At 40.4% G+C, this 19,541-nt stretch overlaps 1 protein-coding gene across 4 annotated transcripts in view; it reads left to right on the top strand.

The window, feature by feature from the left end:
- Positions 1 to 332: 332 nt before the first annotated feature.
- CD84 (CD84 molecule) overlaps positions 333 to 19,541 on the top strand; it is a 35,942-nt gene continuing 16,733 nt past the window's right edge. For 3 of the 4 annotated variants that reach the window (XM_003258716.2, XM_012511011.2, XM_003258715.2), the window contains exons 1-2: positions 333 to 457; positions 14,074 to 14,415. In XM_003258716.2, coding sequence (XP_003258764.1) covers positions 412 to 457; positions 14,074 to 14,415 — 388 coding nt within the window. In that variant the 5' untranslated portion in view covers positions 333 to 411. The remainder of the gene's footprint in view (positions 458 to 14,073; positions 14,416 to 19,541) is intronic. The other variant, XM_003258717.2, reaches the window with a different exon arrangement.

Raw genomic sequence — 19,541 nt, forward strand, 5'->3', positions numbered from 1 at the left:
TGAATTAGATGCCCCTATTCCTCTCATAGTTCCCTGTATTTTTCCTATTGCAACGCTTATTACATTATATTGGAATTCCTTATAGAGTTGTTGACTACTCCAAAAAAGAGTATAAACACCATGAAAGGAGGGTGACCAATTGCTTTCTTGCTCTATATATTGCCAGCACCCAGAAGAGTGACTGGCACATAGTAGGCACACAATAAATATTTGTTGAATAAATAATTAATGCTAGGCCCTTTAAATTGGAAAAAACTAGCACAGTAATACAAAGACCAATGTTAACTAAATCAGTTAACTTGCACTTCCTTTCTTAAATGTGGTTATAAAAAGGAGGAAGAAAACTCAAGTGAAACTGACTCTGCTAGAACAGTGCCGTGCTTTTCCACAGAAGGTTAGACCCTGAGAGAGATGGCTCAGCACAACCTATGGATCTTGCTCCTTTGCCTGCAAACCTGTGAGTTCTGACCCTTGCTGATCCCCTCCTAGATTTCCATAAAGTTTTAAAAATTGCCCTTAAGGAAGACATTGAACTGTCTTTTTGATCTGTGTGTAACAGAACACCCTGGGTCTCAGTATCTACTGTACTCAACAGGATCCAACTGGCTGGGGAGAGACTTAAAATTCAAACCTAAGTGTTTAGGTTCAGCTTTAAAGTTTATATTTCTGAGTTATATTTCTGAGATCTGGAGATCTCAGTTTCCAAAGGTCTGAGGCAAATCCTTCTCAGAGGAATCAGCACTTGGTAAACCCACCCACAAAGCCTGGTAAAAGAAAGATCTTCTAAAAGCTTGAATGACTTACAAGCAATTTCTTCTTTGCATTCAACTGTGATGGCGTTTGAGAGAGAAAAATGTCTTTCCTAATTACAGTTGATTGCTCTATCAGGTTAGAGTGATGGATGACTCATCGTTATCATTGTTGAGCTTCATCTCTATAAACTCCCTTTATTTTCAAAACACAGAGCTATTACTCTGCTTTTATCCTCAAGAAACTCTAAAATAAATGAGGAAGAGATTACTATTCCGTTTTTTACAAACAGTCTCAAAAAAGAGTTGGAGAACTTGAATTAAAAACCCCATTTTCCTTACTTATGGCATAACAGTAAACTAAAAGAACAACATGAATATTGATTGTTATTGGTACAAAGAAAATTGTAACATTAACACAGATCTGAGAGTGCTGTGTCATTGTACATATTATCTCCTTAAATACAAACAATTGCTCTAACAGAAATTTACTATGTTTGGAACTTCTAAATCTACTTCTAGTATCTCTTGCCAGTTCTGAAAATGCACTAACAAAATTCTGGCATGAGTTAGAACCCTGGGAACCTAGTACGTTTGGATTTTCTGTAAAGGTAGAATCAATGCACTGTGATCTCTCTGGTTCCCTTGGCCATTTCAAGCTATGGCTCCTTTAATTTGAACTTCATGGAGATTGTAACCACTAGCCAGACCAAATTTTTGGAGCCTCTGCTGGTCGCTCTAGAATGGCAGACAGAAAATGCAATAGATGAGGAATGGTACTAGGGATGTCCCTAATCTTCCAGAGAGAGACCAGACAAGGTAGCATTTGATACCACTTAATTTGCAAAACATTCTACAATGTGTATGCCTACATTCTTATGTTATCCATAGGAAAACCATTGAGATGAGCTAGATAGATGTTATTAATCCCATTATGCAAGAAAAATAATCAACTAAGATTTAGGGGTTTAAAAATTCACCTGAAATTTCACTACCTAAATTGGTAGAGCTGGAAATAGACATTGGTTTTTCTAATCCCAAGGTTAATCCCAATCCCATTGATTCTTCTTTCTGCTCCACCTGACCTCTTCACTCATTGCTTTCAAATTTTTGATGCTCTTCAAAAGGTTAACACCTGCTAAGATAAAAGGTAGATCTAGGATACACTTCTTTCATCTACTGAAACTGAAATAAAGTTGTCAAATCAGCTAGTAGTGAATTATTTATGAGTTTTGTGACCTAGAGGAAGTTACATTCCTCCTCTGACTCTTGTTTCAGCTTCAAAATGGGGAGGGTATTAATACAGTAGAATTGTTTTGAGAATCAAAATGATGATAATGCATGTACAACACTTGGCATAGTACCTGAATATAGTAAGTGTTTAACAGATATTAGCTAATGCTCCTATTTTTCACACTTGCTTTTCATGCAGTATTAGGAAGAGCCATGGCTTTACTACACAGAGATCCTGGGCAGGACTCCTCTGTCAGGGAATTGTCCAAGGAACATAAACAGAAGAAAAGGTGGTGGGAGTTTGAGCTTAGGTGTTGGTTGTCGGTGTTCTGGAAAAGGAAACTAGGAGTGAGATATTTATCTCATCAAGGATCCATGAAAGGGGAATGGGAGCTTGTTTTTATAGAAGTAAAGCCAGGAGTACTTTTTACATACTGTCCACCTTTACTGAAATTCTGTTTGCCTCTTAAGGATTATTCAGCAAACATTTTCTGAGCACAAAAATATACCGTGAATTCCTCCTGCTGCTGTTCCTGGTAGAGGTAGTCCCTTACATTCAGTATGGGGCTTAGGAGTCTACACTTTATTCATTTCCCTGGGATTCAGAGCAGTTGAAGAGGCTGAGAAGCAGTGGAGAGATGCAGGGAGAAATCCCCATTTCCCCTCAGAAATCACCGACATAAGGAAAGTCTGAGTGTGCAAACTTATGACTGTTCCATGTTGGAAAAGTTTTCTCTGAGTCAAAATTCACAGTCTTATGCTCTGATGCCAAATTTCTGATCATGACTTTGGAAACACCATGACTCTGACTGTCTCTCCATGTACCATAGGAGACACTCCCACTCTGGGGGTAGGAGATGAAGGAATCCACCAGTTTTAATCCTTGCCTATCCCCTCTACGTATTCTGTCTCATACTCTTAATTCTTCCTTTTCTCTGCCCCATTCTTACTTCTATTTCTTCAACTCCCTGCCTTGTCTCCCATCAATAATAGTAATAAATAACCATTTATGGAGCAATCACTGCATATTCAGCATTACTCTAAGTAGTCTACCGTTATTATTTTGTTTAATCCTTACAACACACTATGAGATAGGTATGGCTTATGTGCACATATACAGATGAAAGCATTGATACACAGAGAGTCAAAGGTCACTTAACCAAAAAGTGAAAGAAGTAGAATTTAAGCTTCAGAGTCCTTAGACTTCACCTCTGAGTCATGCTGCCTCCACCCACTTTGATGCCGAAGTGGAGTAAATTACTATCCCCACTGTTAATGTTTGGGAATATGTCAGTAAAGAGTGATGATTTATTTATTTCTGTCAAGACAGGGTTATTCGGATAGAGGCTGTGCCTTTCTCTATACCCACCTACAGAGGAGGAAGGAGCTGTTGGCAGGTCCTTGCCAATAACGGAAGTTTAGGTAGGGAAGTGAGGTAGAATACCCAAGCAATTAACCATCTCCAGACATGTTTCAAATACCATTCACTTTAATATTATTCAAATGTGATTTGAATTAGTTTCTTTAAACAAATAAAAGTCCAATATCAGCATGATGTTGATGTCCTGTTGGATGTTGAACATGGTCATGGGCATTTCAGCAGTTGAGACTTAAAATTCCAAGAAATGAGTGGGCCCACTGTGGGTAACTGGACCCCAACCATCATCCTGGGTCTCAGAGACAGGAAGCATACCTGTGGAAGTATGCTGACAAAACAACCTGCCACTGATCTGAAGTCCTTGCATCGAGGGGTCTTCAAGATAAGGACAAGGCCTCTGTATTAGAATGAGATTTAAGCAGACGACTACTATAGACATTCAGAAAAGGGCTCAAAAGCAGAAATCCAGTTATAGAAATGGGAATATATTTTATATGGGTAAGACTGGTTATCAAAAACCCAGCTTCCAAACAGAGGGTGGGAAGCTGTTCCCCCTGTGATAACTCAGGCCTTCATGGAAGGCAGTGGAGGCCTACCTTGTCAGCTCCAACTGCTGAAGCAGTCCTGGAGATCAATACACAGGCCAACAAGGCAGCCGGAGCACCTTCACAACAGGAGCCTGACGGTCAGTGCCAAGCCATTCAGGCTACTGAAGTATTCCTAAATCAAACCTTTCTTGTCTTGGACCTTAGGAGAGGGATGGACCTGTAAGTTTGGAGATCACTGGGCTCATCTATGTGAAACTTGGAAAGAGGTATGAGCAATCAGCTGGGGGCTGATATAGGTGGAACTGACTAGGTACTCATGTTTCCTTTGTTATACTCAATGTTCAAGTACACGCTAATAGAGGGCAGCAATGTTAAAACAGATGGATGGCCATGGTCTCATGTCTGTTTTGAGATTGTGTGTGTGTGTGTGTGTGTGCGCGTGTGTATGTGTGTGTGTGTGTTTTGAAGGAACTGATTCAAGTAAACCTAAATCCCAGTAAAGGTGATATAAAGTAAAACTCCCGGGGGAAAACAATGTACTGTTGCATGGGGGTGGTAGGTTCCTTTTTCTTAAAACCTCATGATCAAGGACTTTCCATCGCTTTGGAGAATGACACAAAATTTCTGGCAGCCCAGCCCTGTGCTTCCTCTTTCCCTCTATGTCCCTTCACTCAATGTAAGCAGTTACAATGGACTCTCTTTTGGGTACCACATGCTAAAGCTACCTCTGGTCACTCTCCCAGACCAACAATACTCAGTGATGTTCCACCCCCACTTTTTGACTCTAGGAGGCAATGGGTGGAGAACCGGAGGGGAAGTTTAGCTAGTGCCACAAAAAAAGAACAAGAAATGTTTGTCTGGAGGATCCTAAGAAAGTAAGGGGTTGGAGGTGTCTGTTAAGCAACAGTACAGTCTTCCCCATTTCCACTCTTATTAATAGCTACTTGCTGACTTTAACATCTCCCCAATACCCCAACTCTAATTTTTCCCTTCATAGTTGTCTGAGGTATTATTTTAGTCTCTTTGAGGATGTTTATTTGTTTTACATAGCAAACACATATAGTGCCTAGTATATGCCAGGCACTATTCTAAGAGGTCTACAAATATCAACTCATTTAACCCTCATAATATTTTTAAGAGGTCAAATATTGTGCTACTATTACCTTCACTAATGTGCTAATATTACCTTCATTTTAAAGCTGAGGAAACCGAGGCACAGAGAGGTTACTGACTTTCCCTGGGGTTTATGGCCAGTCCTTGACAGAGCCAGGATTCTAGCCCAGGCAGGCTAGGTCTCAGTGACTAACTCATGGTGCCACACAGGTGACTCCACAAGGCAAGGCTCTCCTTGGGACCACTAGACTCTTCTCCATTAGTACACACACTTGAGAGCACCCTCGTGTCATTTAATCCTCATAATTCCTCAAAGTGGCAGGACAGCTCTGTTTTATTTCTTTTACAAACTAGAACCCTCAGACTTAGCAAGTAAGTGACATTCATGGTCATTTAACTAGTCAAGACTCTTGACTCAAACATGTTTCCTAATCCCTGATTCAGGACACTTTTACTAACTATGTTGTGGGTCCCCATTCTGTGGATCTAAAAAATTTTCTTCACAAACAGTATAGAATATAGAAAGAAATTGCAGTTAGCCGTCTGCTTCTTGTTAATAATCAGTTCAAATACTTGACCTTTCACATCAAGACCCAGAGATCAGTAAAGAGTCCTTTCTTGTCTTCACTCTTTCTCTTGCTGAGATTTTCTGCCTTGTTTTTCTATTGTTGGAAAAGATTGAGTCAGTTGCAAAAAAAAAAATTCTTTGTGTTTCTTTTGTTTGTTTTTGCTTTTGTTTTGAGACAGAGTCTTGCCCTGTCACCCAGGCTGGAGGGCAGTAGCACAATCGTGGTTCATGGCAGCCTTGACTTCCCAGGCTCAAGTGATCTTCCTGTCTCAGCCTCCCAAGTAGCTGAGACCACAGTCATGCATTACCATGCCTGACTGATTTTTTTTTTTTATTTTATTTTCATAGAGATGGGATCTCATTGTGTTTCCCAGGCTGGTGTTCATTTTTTCAACAAACATTTAATAATCATCCACTAGTTATTGGAGAAACAGTAGTGATTGAAACAGACAAAGACTCACATTCTTGATAATTGCATTATAGTAGCAGTGTATTGAGGGGATAGGTTGGGAGACAATCAATAAATATGCACAGGCAATGCTTTAGTGGTGATAACTGCAGTGAAGAGAAGGATAGCAAGGTAAGGCAAGAGAGAAGGATGGGGTAGGGATTGCTATTTTAGGCACAGTGACCAGGAAAGCTCTTTCTAATGAGATGATGTTGGGAGAGAAACCTGAACAAAGTGGGGGGGCTGCTGAAAAGAGTGTGGTAGGAAAAGAGGAGAACAACAGGTGCAAAAGCTCTAAGGCAAAGTGCCCTTGGCCTGTTTACAGAACAGAGGGAGCTGATGTGGTTGGAGTAGGGGAGAAGTAGGGGCAGATCAGGCAAAGCCTAGTAGTGATGGTAAAGGTTATGAAAGGAGAATAGAGAGCTCTCCAAGCTCCAGGGGTACACTGTGTTCATTTTTAATAGAATCTAAGGAGAATTATGGGGTTTTAGGTCTAAATGTCCTCTCCATTTTCATCCATATTTGACTTTGGATTCCACCCAAAACTTCAGTAAGTTTTGCTTGCCCAGCCTTGAAGAATTTTCCTCTCACCAGTTAAAAGCCTCATGCCGCAACAATCTTTATATTTCACATGGGTTTCTGATTCTTTTCTATTTGTTTTTTGTTTTTTCAAATATTCTTCTTTTTCTCACAATCCCTATTGTCTTCTTCTAGTTAGTGGCTTTGAGCTGCCTAACCATGAAATGTACATTTGTAAAATCCATCCATACCCCTAAGATCATCCAGGGAAACAGGGTTATCATCTTAGACACAGAAAGGTGTATTGCATTGGGAAGGGTGCCCCAGCCCAATCGAGGAGGGGAAGGCAACCTACAGTGAGCAACCAGTCCTCAGTGCTCTCTTTCAACACTGGTCATCCTGCCCCCCTAGGTCCTGGGCTCCCTCTTTGCCATAGCTACCTAAGAGTCACAGTGAACAGGTTTTTCCATCTAAGCCTCCACCCCAGGGTTTCAGCCTTTTCTTGCCTTTGCTTCTCCTCTGGAGGTATGGCCTTTCTCCTACCTTTCCCATTTGTGTTCTGGCATAAGAAGGTCACGAAATCACACTCTTTGGAAAAGGTTGTAAATGTGGGTTACCACTTCTTCAATGGGCTTTCAAGGGTACTTAGCAAACATTTGATCCCCTTCATCAATCTCTTGTTGACTCCCTATGGTGTTCCTTATAGTAACATTCCCCCCCCCCAATTTTTACATTCACCAAAATAATAGCAACTATCATTTGTATGTGCTAGGCATTGTGCTAAGTGCTTTATCTTCACAATTGCATTTAATAATTATCCACACTTTACAGATGAGGCATCTGAGGAACAGTGAATTTCAATAATTTTCTCAAGATAACACAGCTAGGTTCAAATATTCCTAGATTCAAAATCTGCACCTTTAGTCTGTATACCTCCTAGCTGGTCCCACTCTTGCCTCCTCACTGTTGCCAGATAGTCTCCCCTCCTACATTACTGAAGAGATGAAGGCCACCAAGAATGATTGTCTTCCATTTTATCCTATCTATTCCAAAATGTCCACTGTGTATTAAGCACCTTCTATGTGTCCTCAAAACAATTCTATAAGGCAGGCATTATTATAGCCCACCTTGTAGTCAAGTAAGATCAGGGCCTCAGCAAATGTCAGGAATTGAACCTGAGCACAAGCCCACCTGGCTCAAATCTATGCTCACTCTACTTCACCAAGCAGCCTGTTCCTATCACCATCTTTAATAATATCTCAAAATACCTTTGCTATTTCACTCATCCGTTCCTTTCCCCTTTCCACTTCAGGTGAGGGTGTAACCCTCCTTAAACCTATAGCTTCCACTGCCTGCCCTTTCCTTTCCATCTTTTGTTCCATGACAAGCATTTGTAGCCTGTGTATCTTGTGCTGTGCTGCGTGCCAGAGATTTAAGGCAAGGCCCCTGGACTCAGTCATTCACAGTGTCCAGAACACAGACATGCAGATTGATGACCACCACACAATGTGGCAAGTCCTGTGAGAGGGAAACCTGGAGTTCCAGAGAGGCCATGAGCAGGAGCATCTAACCTAGACCAGGCCCACTGGGGACATCTCTCTCTGCTCACCCTCCCTAGCACCTCCCCCCCCAACCCCTAGTCTCTTCTATTTTAAAACAAAAATAAATTAGTTTTACCTGACCCTCTAGCTACTGTCCTATCTCATCACCCTTCTTTCACTGTCAAGTTTTTCCTCCATGCTTTACCACCTACTCCGTCAGTCCCCTAGACTCTGGCCTTCCATCGAGTTGTCTTACTTGTACTGCATTCTCAAAGGCCGTCAATAACCTCGTAACGGGCAAACCCAGGGCCATTTTCAGTCTTTATCCCATTGAACACTGATTCATTAGACATCAGTGGCAATCTCCTCCTTGAGACTCTTTCTCCTTTCTGTGATATGGTCCACTATTGGTGCCTCTCTTGCACTCTTACCACTTGGTCTATTCTGTTTCTTTTGATGGTGTCTCTTCTATAAATGTGAGCACCCTCACAAGGCTCAGCCATGGACTTCAGGCTTACTCTTCCTGAATGACCCTCCTCTCCTTCACCCACGCCGTTTCTGTGGATGATCTCTAAACCCGTTGGATTTCAGTGTTACAGTAAGTACCAGAGACACTAAAGTAAGAATGGCTTAAACAAGAAAGAAGTTTATTTTTTGCCCATGTAAAAAAGTGCGGAGTTGGCAGTTCACAGTCGGTAGAATAGTTCACAAGGTCATTGGGGTTCTGACTTCTATCTTCCTGCTCCACCATCCTCAGAACTCGGCTTCCTCCTCATGACTCAGAATGTCTGTCTAAGATCCAGCTGTCATGACCTTCTGGCCTTGCAAAGGCAAGGAAGAGATGAAAACAGCAAATTTCCCTCTTTTCATGTATTTATTTATTTATTGGTTTTTTTCTGAGACAGGGTCTCACTCTGTCACCCAGGCTGGAGTGCAGTGGTGTGGTCTTGGCTTACTGCAACCTTGACCTCCTTGGGCTCAGGTGATCCTCTCACCTCAGCCTCCTGGGCAGCTGGGACTACAGGTGTGCATCATCATGCCCAGGTACATTTTGTACTTTTTTGTAGAGACAGGGTTTTGCCATGTTACCCAGGCTGGTCTCGCACTCCTGGGCTCAAGCGATCCACCTGCCTCAGCCTCCTAAACTGTTGGGATTACAGATGTGAGCCACCATGCCAGGCTACTCACTCTTCTTAAAGACATAGAAGTCATATACAACACTTCCATTTTTATTCTGTTGGGCTGAACTTAGTCATATGACCAACGTTAGCTAGAAGAAAGCAGGATAATATAGTCTCTACTCTGGATGGCTCTATGCCCTGCTAAAAATTAGTAATTCTATTATTAAGAATGACGGAGGGAACAAATATTGGAAAACAGCTAGCAGATTCTGCCACAGTGCCCCAAATAATACTTCAAGTCTATTCTCTCTCCTTATCTTCCATCCTTCCAACAGGTTACTTACATGGTCCACCATCATCTGAAGTTTAATATTTCTAAGACTAAACTTTCTTCCCCTTTTGACTTCTTTCCATCATAAACTTTATGAGTTTTTCAATGACATAAAGTAGAAACTCAAAATATATTGATGAACAATTGAATTCTAGCAGATGCCTCTTTATTTCTTGCCTTTCTTTGTGTTATCGTCAAATCCAGCCCTTCCTTTCCATTCCCATTATCGTCCCCTGGTTCATGCCCAGAAGACTACAGTATTCCCTAAATGGCCTCTCTGATGCGGCCTCTCCTTCCTGTTTTCCTCCCCACACATCATTACTACATTACAATGACTAAAACATTATTTTAATCTTCACCCTTGAAAACCTTAATAGTTCCCCTCTGCCTCTGATGGAGACCTCAAACTCAAGGCTGTCTCAGATCTAAACCTAATTTGTATCTCCAGCTGTACCTCTCTCCACTCTTGATATGCAAATCTATATTCATCCAATTAACATCACAGGTTCTGCTTCTAAACTTTTATTCAGGATCTGAGGACTTGAGACACCCTTCCTTTCCCTTTCCATCAAGTAGAATTCTATTCACCCTTCAAAATCCTCCTCAAATTCTACTTTCTTCAAGATGTTTTTTCTAACCACTATAGCTCAGCGATCCCTCCCTTCTTAGAATTCCTACCGTAATCACTGTTTCTAGCATTCACTTGAATTTATTATTCATTATCTCATATTGCAAAGGAGAATTTTGTGTGTGTGTGTGTGTGTGTGTGTGTATATCTTATTTCCCTAACCGGGTATCAAATTCCCCCCAAAAGGCAGAGAAACCGTCTTTGCCATAGACTAGCATAGTGCATTTCATGGTTATCTCTGAAAATTATATTTTACAAAGCTCACTTCCAGTGATAACATAATGTTAGAGTCCCTTTAGCACCTAGAAAAATAAATATTGGGATTGATTGATATGAACATTCTTTCTTTTAAATCATAAAGTCTTTAAAGAGCAGAATAAAGTCTGTTCAGGGTACCTGAAACCGTCCCTCCAGGCTTTACTTGAATTAGCCCTTAAAAATGGCTTTTGATATATGCCCCAGTATGGCCTTGGCATCACCAAGACCATCATGAGGATGGCCTAGGGCAGGCCCAAAGGGCATGTACCAATTGTTAAAATGATGATAAAGAACATATGATGAATGTTAAGATATCATTATCAACTCCAGAAATAACTAACATTTACTTTGCCTTAGTGATCAGCAAAGCATTTCTACTCATATTACATCATTTGCTGCTCACCAAATAGGACAAAGATCATAATTATTATTTTCATTCTATGGATGAAGAAACTGAGACTCAGGTTTTGTGACCTGTAATCCCAACATTTTGGGAGGCTGAGGTGGGCAGATCATTTGAGGTCAGGAGTTCGAGACTAGCCTGGCTAACATGGTGAAACACCATCTCTACTAAAAATACAAAAACTAGCTGGCTGTGATGGCATGCACCTGTAATCCCAGCTACTCGGGTGGCTGAGGCAGGAGAACTGCCTGAACCCAGGAGGCGGAGGTTGCAGTGAGCCAAGATCACTCCACTGCACTCCAGCCTGGGTGACAGTAAGAGAGTGAGACTTTGTCTCAAAAAAATAAATAAATAAAAAAGAAAGGTTTTGTGACCTTGTTAAGATTGTCCAGCTCATAAGTAGAAGTACTTGCACCTACGCCTTCTGCCTCCCTATCTTTCCACCGCATGCAATGGTTTTGCAGCTGCTTCTCTCAGAGCACAGTTGGAGTGTTTGAAGGTGGCAGAATCTTCATCTTAAACATGTGTAACCCCTTTGCCTTTTCCAGCAAGCAAAGTATTCTTGCCAACAACACCAGCAGCACAATAACAGCTTCCCCCAGCTTTGCCTACCCACCACCCCCACTGCCTGATTGCTCTTTGATACCCTACCATCACTTCCTGAATGACTTGCTGCAGGAGATGAGACATACTTTTAAAACTGACCACACACAAACCAATGTGGCTGCTCAACGGCACTAATATTAAGAAGGTCTCAGCCTTAACAATCTACCTACGTACTTCCTGGGGTTTGGTGAGAGAACCTAGCAAAATTACGAGTCTGTGGAATCTATGTTCTGTCTATCTCCTCACACCTAATCTCAATCCACAGAGTGGTGTGGCAATTAAGCACTAGGGCCTGACTTCAAAAAAGACTTGAGACATGGGAGATCTGAGACCAGGACTGGCTAGATAATTTGTGAGGCCCAGTGCAAAATGAAAATGGAGGGCCCCTTGTTTAAATAGTATGTAGAATTTAAAGTTGGCAACGCAGCATTAAGTCCAGTTCAGGGTCCTTTTGAGCTCAGGGTTCTGTGCAACTGCATAGATCACATGCCCATGCCTGGACCATCCAGGAATTCAGGCTGGGACACTCCAAACACCCCTCTCCTAGAACTCGTCAGCCCAGAAAAACAGTTTATCTGGGAAGAATTAATGTTCTTGAATTTTGGCAAACTGTGACTCTTACCACCAAAGGCAGCATTAGCCTCTTTCTGACCAGCCACCCCAGTGGCTTATTTCTATTGCTTTTACCATTTAGCACTCATCGTGTTGTATTATCTTTCACTTGTGTCCACATCTGTCTTATTTTCTGGGCTGTGAGCTCCTCAGGGCTGCAACGATGTACGGTTTATCCCTGTGTCCCTTACACAGCATCTGACACATAATTAGCACTTAATAAATGTTTGCAGATAAGGGTTCCTAATTTCCCCCTTCCTACTCCCACCCCACATACTCCCCACCCTGTTATATCTTCTGTACTTGGCCACCCCCCACCTAAATCCTCAGGCCTTGTCCTGGATACTGCTCCTAAGGGAAAGTCTCTGTTGGTCAGAAAGGAAAGAGGTTTAAATCAGCTGTCCCTGGGGCTCTTTCAGTGGTTGCTGAGCTGAAGAGCAAGGGTAGCCATAGTGAGATAACACCATCAGGTTAAGAAATCCCTTTGTTTTTGTGCCACTTTAAAGTGATGTGTATACTTTATGATCCTTATTCTTGCATATACCAAGCCTTGGATAAACTTTAGGGTCAGCCTGAACCCACTTATGTGGAAAACTGATGTCGTGATCATCAGAGCCTACATGCAACCAGTACACACCAGAACCGCTCAACTAGTTTGTTCATGGCTAACACCCTTTCTGATTGGTCAGGTCCCATGTCATATTGGTTATTAAATACTTTGGATATCATCCATGTTTGCCTCAAACAGTGTTTCTCACTAAAGAGCCCTCATTGAGAATTATAGGATAATGAAGAAGAGGAGGAGAAAAAGCAGAAAAATAATGTCTTGAAATTACATTGTCTCTCATTTTACAAACTATATATTAAATCAGTTTATCTTCAAAAGTGATAGAGGAGAGAAAAGGGAGGAGAAAATAAGCTTTTCATCTTCCCATGTTACATTTTAAAAGTATTCATCCTTAGGCTTTCACTAGGAAATGTTCCCTGGATTCCCAGAACAGATCAAGTCCCCTTGCTGGTCTCTCTCAAATCACCATAATGCTTACATATTTTGTGCCTATCCATTTGTTTCTACGGTTATGTGATCAACATTGGTATCTTCCTCTGACTGTAAGTCTCAAAGAGCAAGAATTATATCTGTTTCTTCTCACCGTTGTATCCCCAGCTCCTTGTATCTTGTTTAAAAGAGTAGATGTCCAACAAACACTTATATTATAAATTAAATTAATAAATACCCACCATAGTATCTGGAACAAAACTGATCCTGAATAAATACACGCAACCATTCACAAATGTATGAATGAATAAACGAAACTTGCTTACTTCCGAAGTTGTTCCGAGAGAGTCTAGGAAACACATGAGTAAATTCTATCAATTAATTCCACAAATATTTATTAAGCCCCTTCTCTGTGTTAGGCACACTTCTAGAGACTAGGAATATGGAAGTAAACAGAAAAATATCCCTAAAAATCACCAACTTAGGGAATATTTTCTCCAGAGACTCCAAAGCACTCTCTGCTTGTATCTTCCAAGAAAAGAGACAAAACTGTTCCTTGCTTTTTGCAGAGATCACAGGAAAATAAAAAGCAATGACCCAAGGGTCCATCAGCCAAGGTATTCCAGGTTCTTGTTCCAGCTCTTCCACCACTTGGCAATACGATCTTGGGAAAGAAGTGCACCTAATGTCTTACACTGCATGGAGGCTTATGGCCTTCACCTCTCAAATGTCTTCTAGCTTTCAGCGTCTATAAGTCTAGGTAAAAATATTTTTAACAAAATGGATCTCTAGTGAGAAACTTAGTTTTTGAATGAGAATGCTTTAGAAAATTTAGTTGTCGTAACATATTAAATACACCTAGAGTAGAATGCAAAAAAAAAAAAAAAAAAAAAGGCATCCTCAAGAAACTGGGTGAACTGCATTTGTGGCAGCTCCTCAGGGAGCTCCAAGGCCAGAAAGATTAGGAACTGAAAAAGCTGCAACAGTCAGATGGCTACAGTTTTCTTTTTATGTTCTCAGGGCCGGAAGCAGCTGGAAAAGACTCAGAAATCCTCACAGTGAATGGGATTCTGGGAGAGTCAGTTACTTTCCCTGTAAATATCCAAGAACCACGGCAAGTTAAAATCATTGCTTGGACTTCTAAAACATCTGTTGCTTATGTAAAACCGGGAGACTCCGAAACAGCACCCATAGTTACTGTGACCCACAGAAATTATTATGAACGGATACATGCCTTAGGTCCGAACTACAATCTGGTCATTAGCGATCTGAGGATGGAAGACGCAGGAGATTACAAAGCAGACATAAATACACAGACTGATCCCTACACCACCACCAAGCTCTACAGCCTGCAAGTCTATCGTAAGTCATGGGAAGACGGAGGGCTTGTGTTTTATTTTTACTTTGCAAATTTGCTATCTGAAACACATCTACATTTCTGATAATTGGGTCCCCTAAATCTTTTTATATCTATAAATACTTATATATTAATACATCAATACTTATAAGAGGATGTAGTCTTATTTCAGTCCTGACTTTGCTAGTTTTTAGCTATGTAATCTTCCATCAGTGGTTGGTCCCCTGGGCCTTGGTTTTCTTTTTTATATAATGTCAATGATCATACTACTCACTTCCCAGGGTTTTCATGAGGATCAAATGAGATAGTGTATGCAAAGTGCTTTAAAAAAACTTTTTATTTTGAGATCATGATAGATGCAAAGAAGGTACAAATAAATATACAGGGAGGTTCTGTGTACCCTTCACCCTGTGTTAACACCCTGCATAACTATAGCACAATATCAAAAACAGGAAATTGACATTAGCACAATCTATAGAGCTTATTTAGGTTTCACCAAGTATGCATGCATTCATTTATGTGTGAGTATGTGTGTAGCTCTGTACAATTTAATCACATGGGTAGTTTTGTGTAACCACTACCATAATCAAGGTTAACCATCACAAGATTCCCTCATACTCTCCCTTTATAGCCACATCTCCATCTTTCCCTTACCCAGTCCCTGAAAAACAACTAGCTTGTTCATATCTACAACTATGTCATTTCACACATGTTATGTAGATGGAATCATGAAGGATGTATCTTTTTGAGGTTGGGTATTTTTCACTTAGCGTAATGTCACTGAGCGTAACGTCACTGAGATTCATCCAAACTCTTGTGTGTACTAATAGTTTATACCTTTTTATTGCTAGATAGTATTCCATGGTATGGATGCAGTAGGTTGTTTAACCATTCACCTCTTGAGGAACATTTTAGTTCTTTCCAGTTTGGGGCTATTACAAATAAAGCTGCTGTGAATATATGTGTACACATTTCTGCATGAAATACGTTTTTATTTCTCTGGGATGAATGCTCAAGAATGTAATTTTATGATAAGTCCATTTACAGCTTTAAAAGAAATTGACAAACTATTTTCGACTTTCCATTCTCACCAGGAATGTATGAGTGATCCAGTTTCTCTACATCCTCACTAGCATTTGGTGTTATTATTTTTCATTTTGGCCATTCTGATGGGTGTGCAGTGATAACTCAATTTAGTTTTAATTTGAATTTCTAGTAGTTAATGCAAAGTGCTTTTGAAAGGTAAAATATTATAACTATTTGTTATCATCATTATAATTGCCACAATTCACTGGGAGATGTGTGTGCTTTGTTTTGCAAGCTATCCCAAGTGTGGTCTGTAGACTGGCAGTATCAGCATCAACTGGGAGCTTTTTGAAAATGCGAATGTTCAGGTCCTGCCCCTGACCTTTGTGAATGAATGAAGTCCAGGAATTTGTGTTTAATGTCATCTCTGGATTATTCCCACCTGTGCCAAAGTTTGAGAAAGCACAGACCTAGCGCTGCCCTGTTCAGTATGGTAGACTCTAGACACACAGCTCTTGAGCATCTGAAATGTGGTGAGTCCAAATTGAGATGTGCTGTAAGTGTAAAATTCATACCAGATCTTGAAATCTTAGCACCAAAAAAATATATAAAATATCTCAATAATTTTCTTTTTTTTCTTCAGTTTTTATTTTAAGTTCAGGGGTACATGTGCAGGATGTCAAAGTTTGTTACATAGGTAAATGTGTGCCATGGTGGTTGGTTTGCTGCACAGACCATCCCATCATCTAGGTATTAAGACCAACATCCATTAGCTAACCTTCCTGATCCTCTCTCTCCCCCAACCCCTCTCCAACAGGCCCCAGTGTGTGTTGTTCCCCTCTATGTGTCCATGTGTTCTCATCATTCATCTCATCATTCATCTCCCACTTATAAGTGAGAACATGTGGTGTTTGGTTTTCTGTTCCTGCATTAGTTTGCTGAGGGTAATGGCTTCCAACTCCATCCATGTCCCTGAAAAGGACATGATCTTGTTCCTTTTTATGGCTGCATAGTATTCCATGGTGTATATGTACCACATTTTCTTTATCCAATCTATCATTGATGGGCATTTGGGTTGATTCCATGTCTTAGCTATTGTGAATAGTGCTGCAATGAACATACATGTGCAAGTATCTTTATAATAGAATGATTTATATTCTTTGGGGTATATACCCAATAACGCGTTTGCTGGAACAAATGGTATTTCTGCCTTTAGGTTTCTGAGGAATGGCCACACTGTCTTCCACAATGGTTGAACTAATTTACACTCCCACCAACACTGTAAAAGCATTTCTTTTTCTCTGCAACCTTGCCGCATCTGTTGTTTCTTGACTTTATTAATAATTGCCATTCTGACAGTCAGGAGATGGTATCTTATTGTGGTTTTGATTTGCATTTTTCTAATGATCAGTGATATTGAGCTTTTCTTCACATGTTTGTTGGCTGCATGAATGTCTTCTTTTGAGAAGTGTCTGTTCATGGTTTTTGCTCACTTTTTAATGGGGTTGTGTTTTTTTTTTCCTGTTTGTTTTTTCCTTAAACATTTGTTTAAGTTCCTTGTGGACACTGGATATTAGACCTTTGTCAGATGGATAGATTGGAAAAATTTTCTCCCATTCTGTAGGTTGTTTGTTCACTCTGATCATAGTTTCTTTTGCTGTGCGGAAGCTCTTTAGTTTAATTGGATCCCATTTGTCAATTTTTGCTTTTGTTGCAATTGCTTTTGACATTTTCATCATGAAATCTTTGCCCATGCCTATGTCCTGAATGGTATTGCCCAGATTTTCTTACAGGGTTTTATACTTTGGGGCTTTACATTTAAGTCTTTAATTCACCTTGAATTAATTTTTGTTTAAGGTATAAGGAAGTGGTCCAGTTTCAATTTTCTGCATGTGGCTAGCCAGTTCTCCCTGCACCATTTTTAAATAGGGAAACCTTTTCCCATTGCTTTTGTCAGGTTTGTCAAAAATCTGATAATTGCAGGTGTGTGGTCTTATTTTTGAGTTCTTTATTCTGTTCCATTGGTCTATGTGTCTGTTTTTGTACCAATACCATGCTGTTTTGGTTATCTTGGCCTTGTAGTATAGTTTGAAGTTGGGTAGTGCGATGCCTCCACTTTTGTTCTTTTTGTTTAGGACTCTCTTGGCTATTCAGGCTCTTTTTCCATTCCATATGAATTTTAAAGTAGTTTTTTCTAATTCCATGAAGAATGTCAATAGTAGTCTAATGGGAATAGCATTGAATCTATAAATTACTTTGGGCAGTATGGCCATTTTCACGATATTGATTCTTCCTGTCCATGAGCATGGAATGTTTTTCCACTTATTTGTGTCCTCTCTGATTTCTTTGAGCAGTGGTTTGTAGTTCCCCTTGAAGAGGTCCTTCACTTTCCTTGTTAGCTGTATTTCTAGGCATATTAATCTTTTTGTAGCAATTGTGAATGGGAGTTCATTCATGATTTGGCTCTCTGCTTGCCTGTTGTTGGTGTATAGGAATGCTAGTGATCTTTGCCCATTGATTTTGTATCCTTGAGGATTGCTGAAGTTGTTTATCAGCTTAAGAAGCTATTGGCCTGAGATGTTGGGGTTTTCTAGATATAGGATCATGTCATCTGCAAATGGAGACAGTTTGACTTCCTCTTTCCCTATTTGAATACCCTTTATTTCTTTCTCTTGCCTGATTGCTCTTGCCAGAATTTCCAATACTATGTTGAATAGGAGTGATGAAAGATGGCATTCTTGTCTTGTGCAGGTTTTCACAGGGAATGCTTCCTGCTTTTTCCCATTCAGTATGATATTGGTGTGAATTTGTCATATGTGGCTCTTATTATTTTGAGGTATGTTCTTTCAATACCTAAGTTATGGAGAGTGTTTAACATGAAGGGATGTTGAATTTTATTGAAGGCCCTTTCTGCCTTGGTTGAGATAATCTGTGGGTTTTGTCTTCAGTACTATTTATGTGATGAATCACACTTACTGATTTGGATATGTTGAACCAACCTTGCATCCTGGGGATGAAGCCAGCTTGATCATGGTGGATAAGCTTTATGATGTGCTGCTGGTTTTGGTTTGCCAGCATTTTACTGAGGATTTTTGCATCAATGTTCATTAAGGATATTGGCCTGCAGTTTCCTTTTTTGGTTTTATCTCTACTAGATTTTGGTATCAGGATGATGATGGCCTCAGAATGAGTTAAGGAGGAGTCCCTCCTTTTCAAATTTTTGGAATAATTTTAGTAGAAATGACGCCAGCTCTTCTTTGTACCTCTGGTAGAACTCAGCTGTGAATCTGTCTGGTCCTGGATTTTATTTTGTTTTGTTTTGTTTTGTTTTTGGTTGTTAGGCTATTTATTACTGCCTCAATTTCAGAACTTGTTATTGGTCTGTTCAAAAATTCAACTTCTGAGGCCGGGCGTGGTGGCTCAAGCCTGTAATCCCAGCACTTTGGGAGGCTGAGGCGGGCGGATCACAAGGTCAGGAGATCGAGACCATCCTGGCTAACACAGTGAAACCCCATCTCTACTAAAAATACAAAAAATCAGCCAGGCGTGGTGGCGGGCGCCTGTAGTCCCAGCTACGTGGGAGGCTGAGGCAGGAGAATGGTGTGAACCCCAGAGGGCGGAGCCTGCAGTGAGCCAAGATCGCGCCACTGAACTCCAGCCTAGGTGACAGAGCGAGACTCTGTCTCAAAAAAAAAAAAAAAAAAAAATTCAACTTCTTTCTGGCTCAGTCTTGGGAGTGTGTATGTGTCCAGGAATTTATCCATTTCTTCTATATTTTCTAGTTTATGTGCATAGAGATATTTATAGTATCCTCTGATGGTTGTTTCTATTGCTTTGGGGTCAGTGGTGATACCCCTTTATCATTTTTTATTGTGTTTACTTGATTCTTCTCTCTTTTCTTCTTTATTAGTCTAGCTAGCAGTCTATCTTTTTTTTATTTTTTCAAAAAGCCAACTTCTGGATTTGTTGATTTTTTGAAGGGTTTTTGTGTCTCTGTCTCCTTCAGTTCAGCCCTGATCTTTGTTATTTCTCATCTTCTGCTAGCTTTGGAGTTTGTTTGCTTTTGGTTCTATAGTTCTTTTAGTTGTGATGTTAGGTTGTTAAC

Source organism: Nomascus leucogenys, chromosome 12 (assembly GCF_006542625.1).
Source record: "Nomascus leucogenys isolate Asia chromosome 12, Asia_NLE_v1, whole genome shotgun sequence".
NCBI classification, from domain to species: domain Eukaryota; kingdom Metazoa; phylum Chordata; class Mammalia; order Primates; family Hylobatidae; genus Nomascus; species Nomascus leucogenys.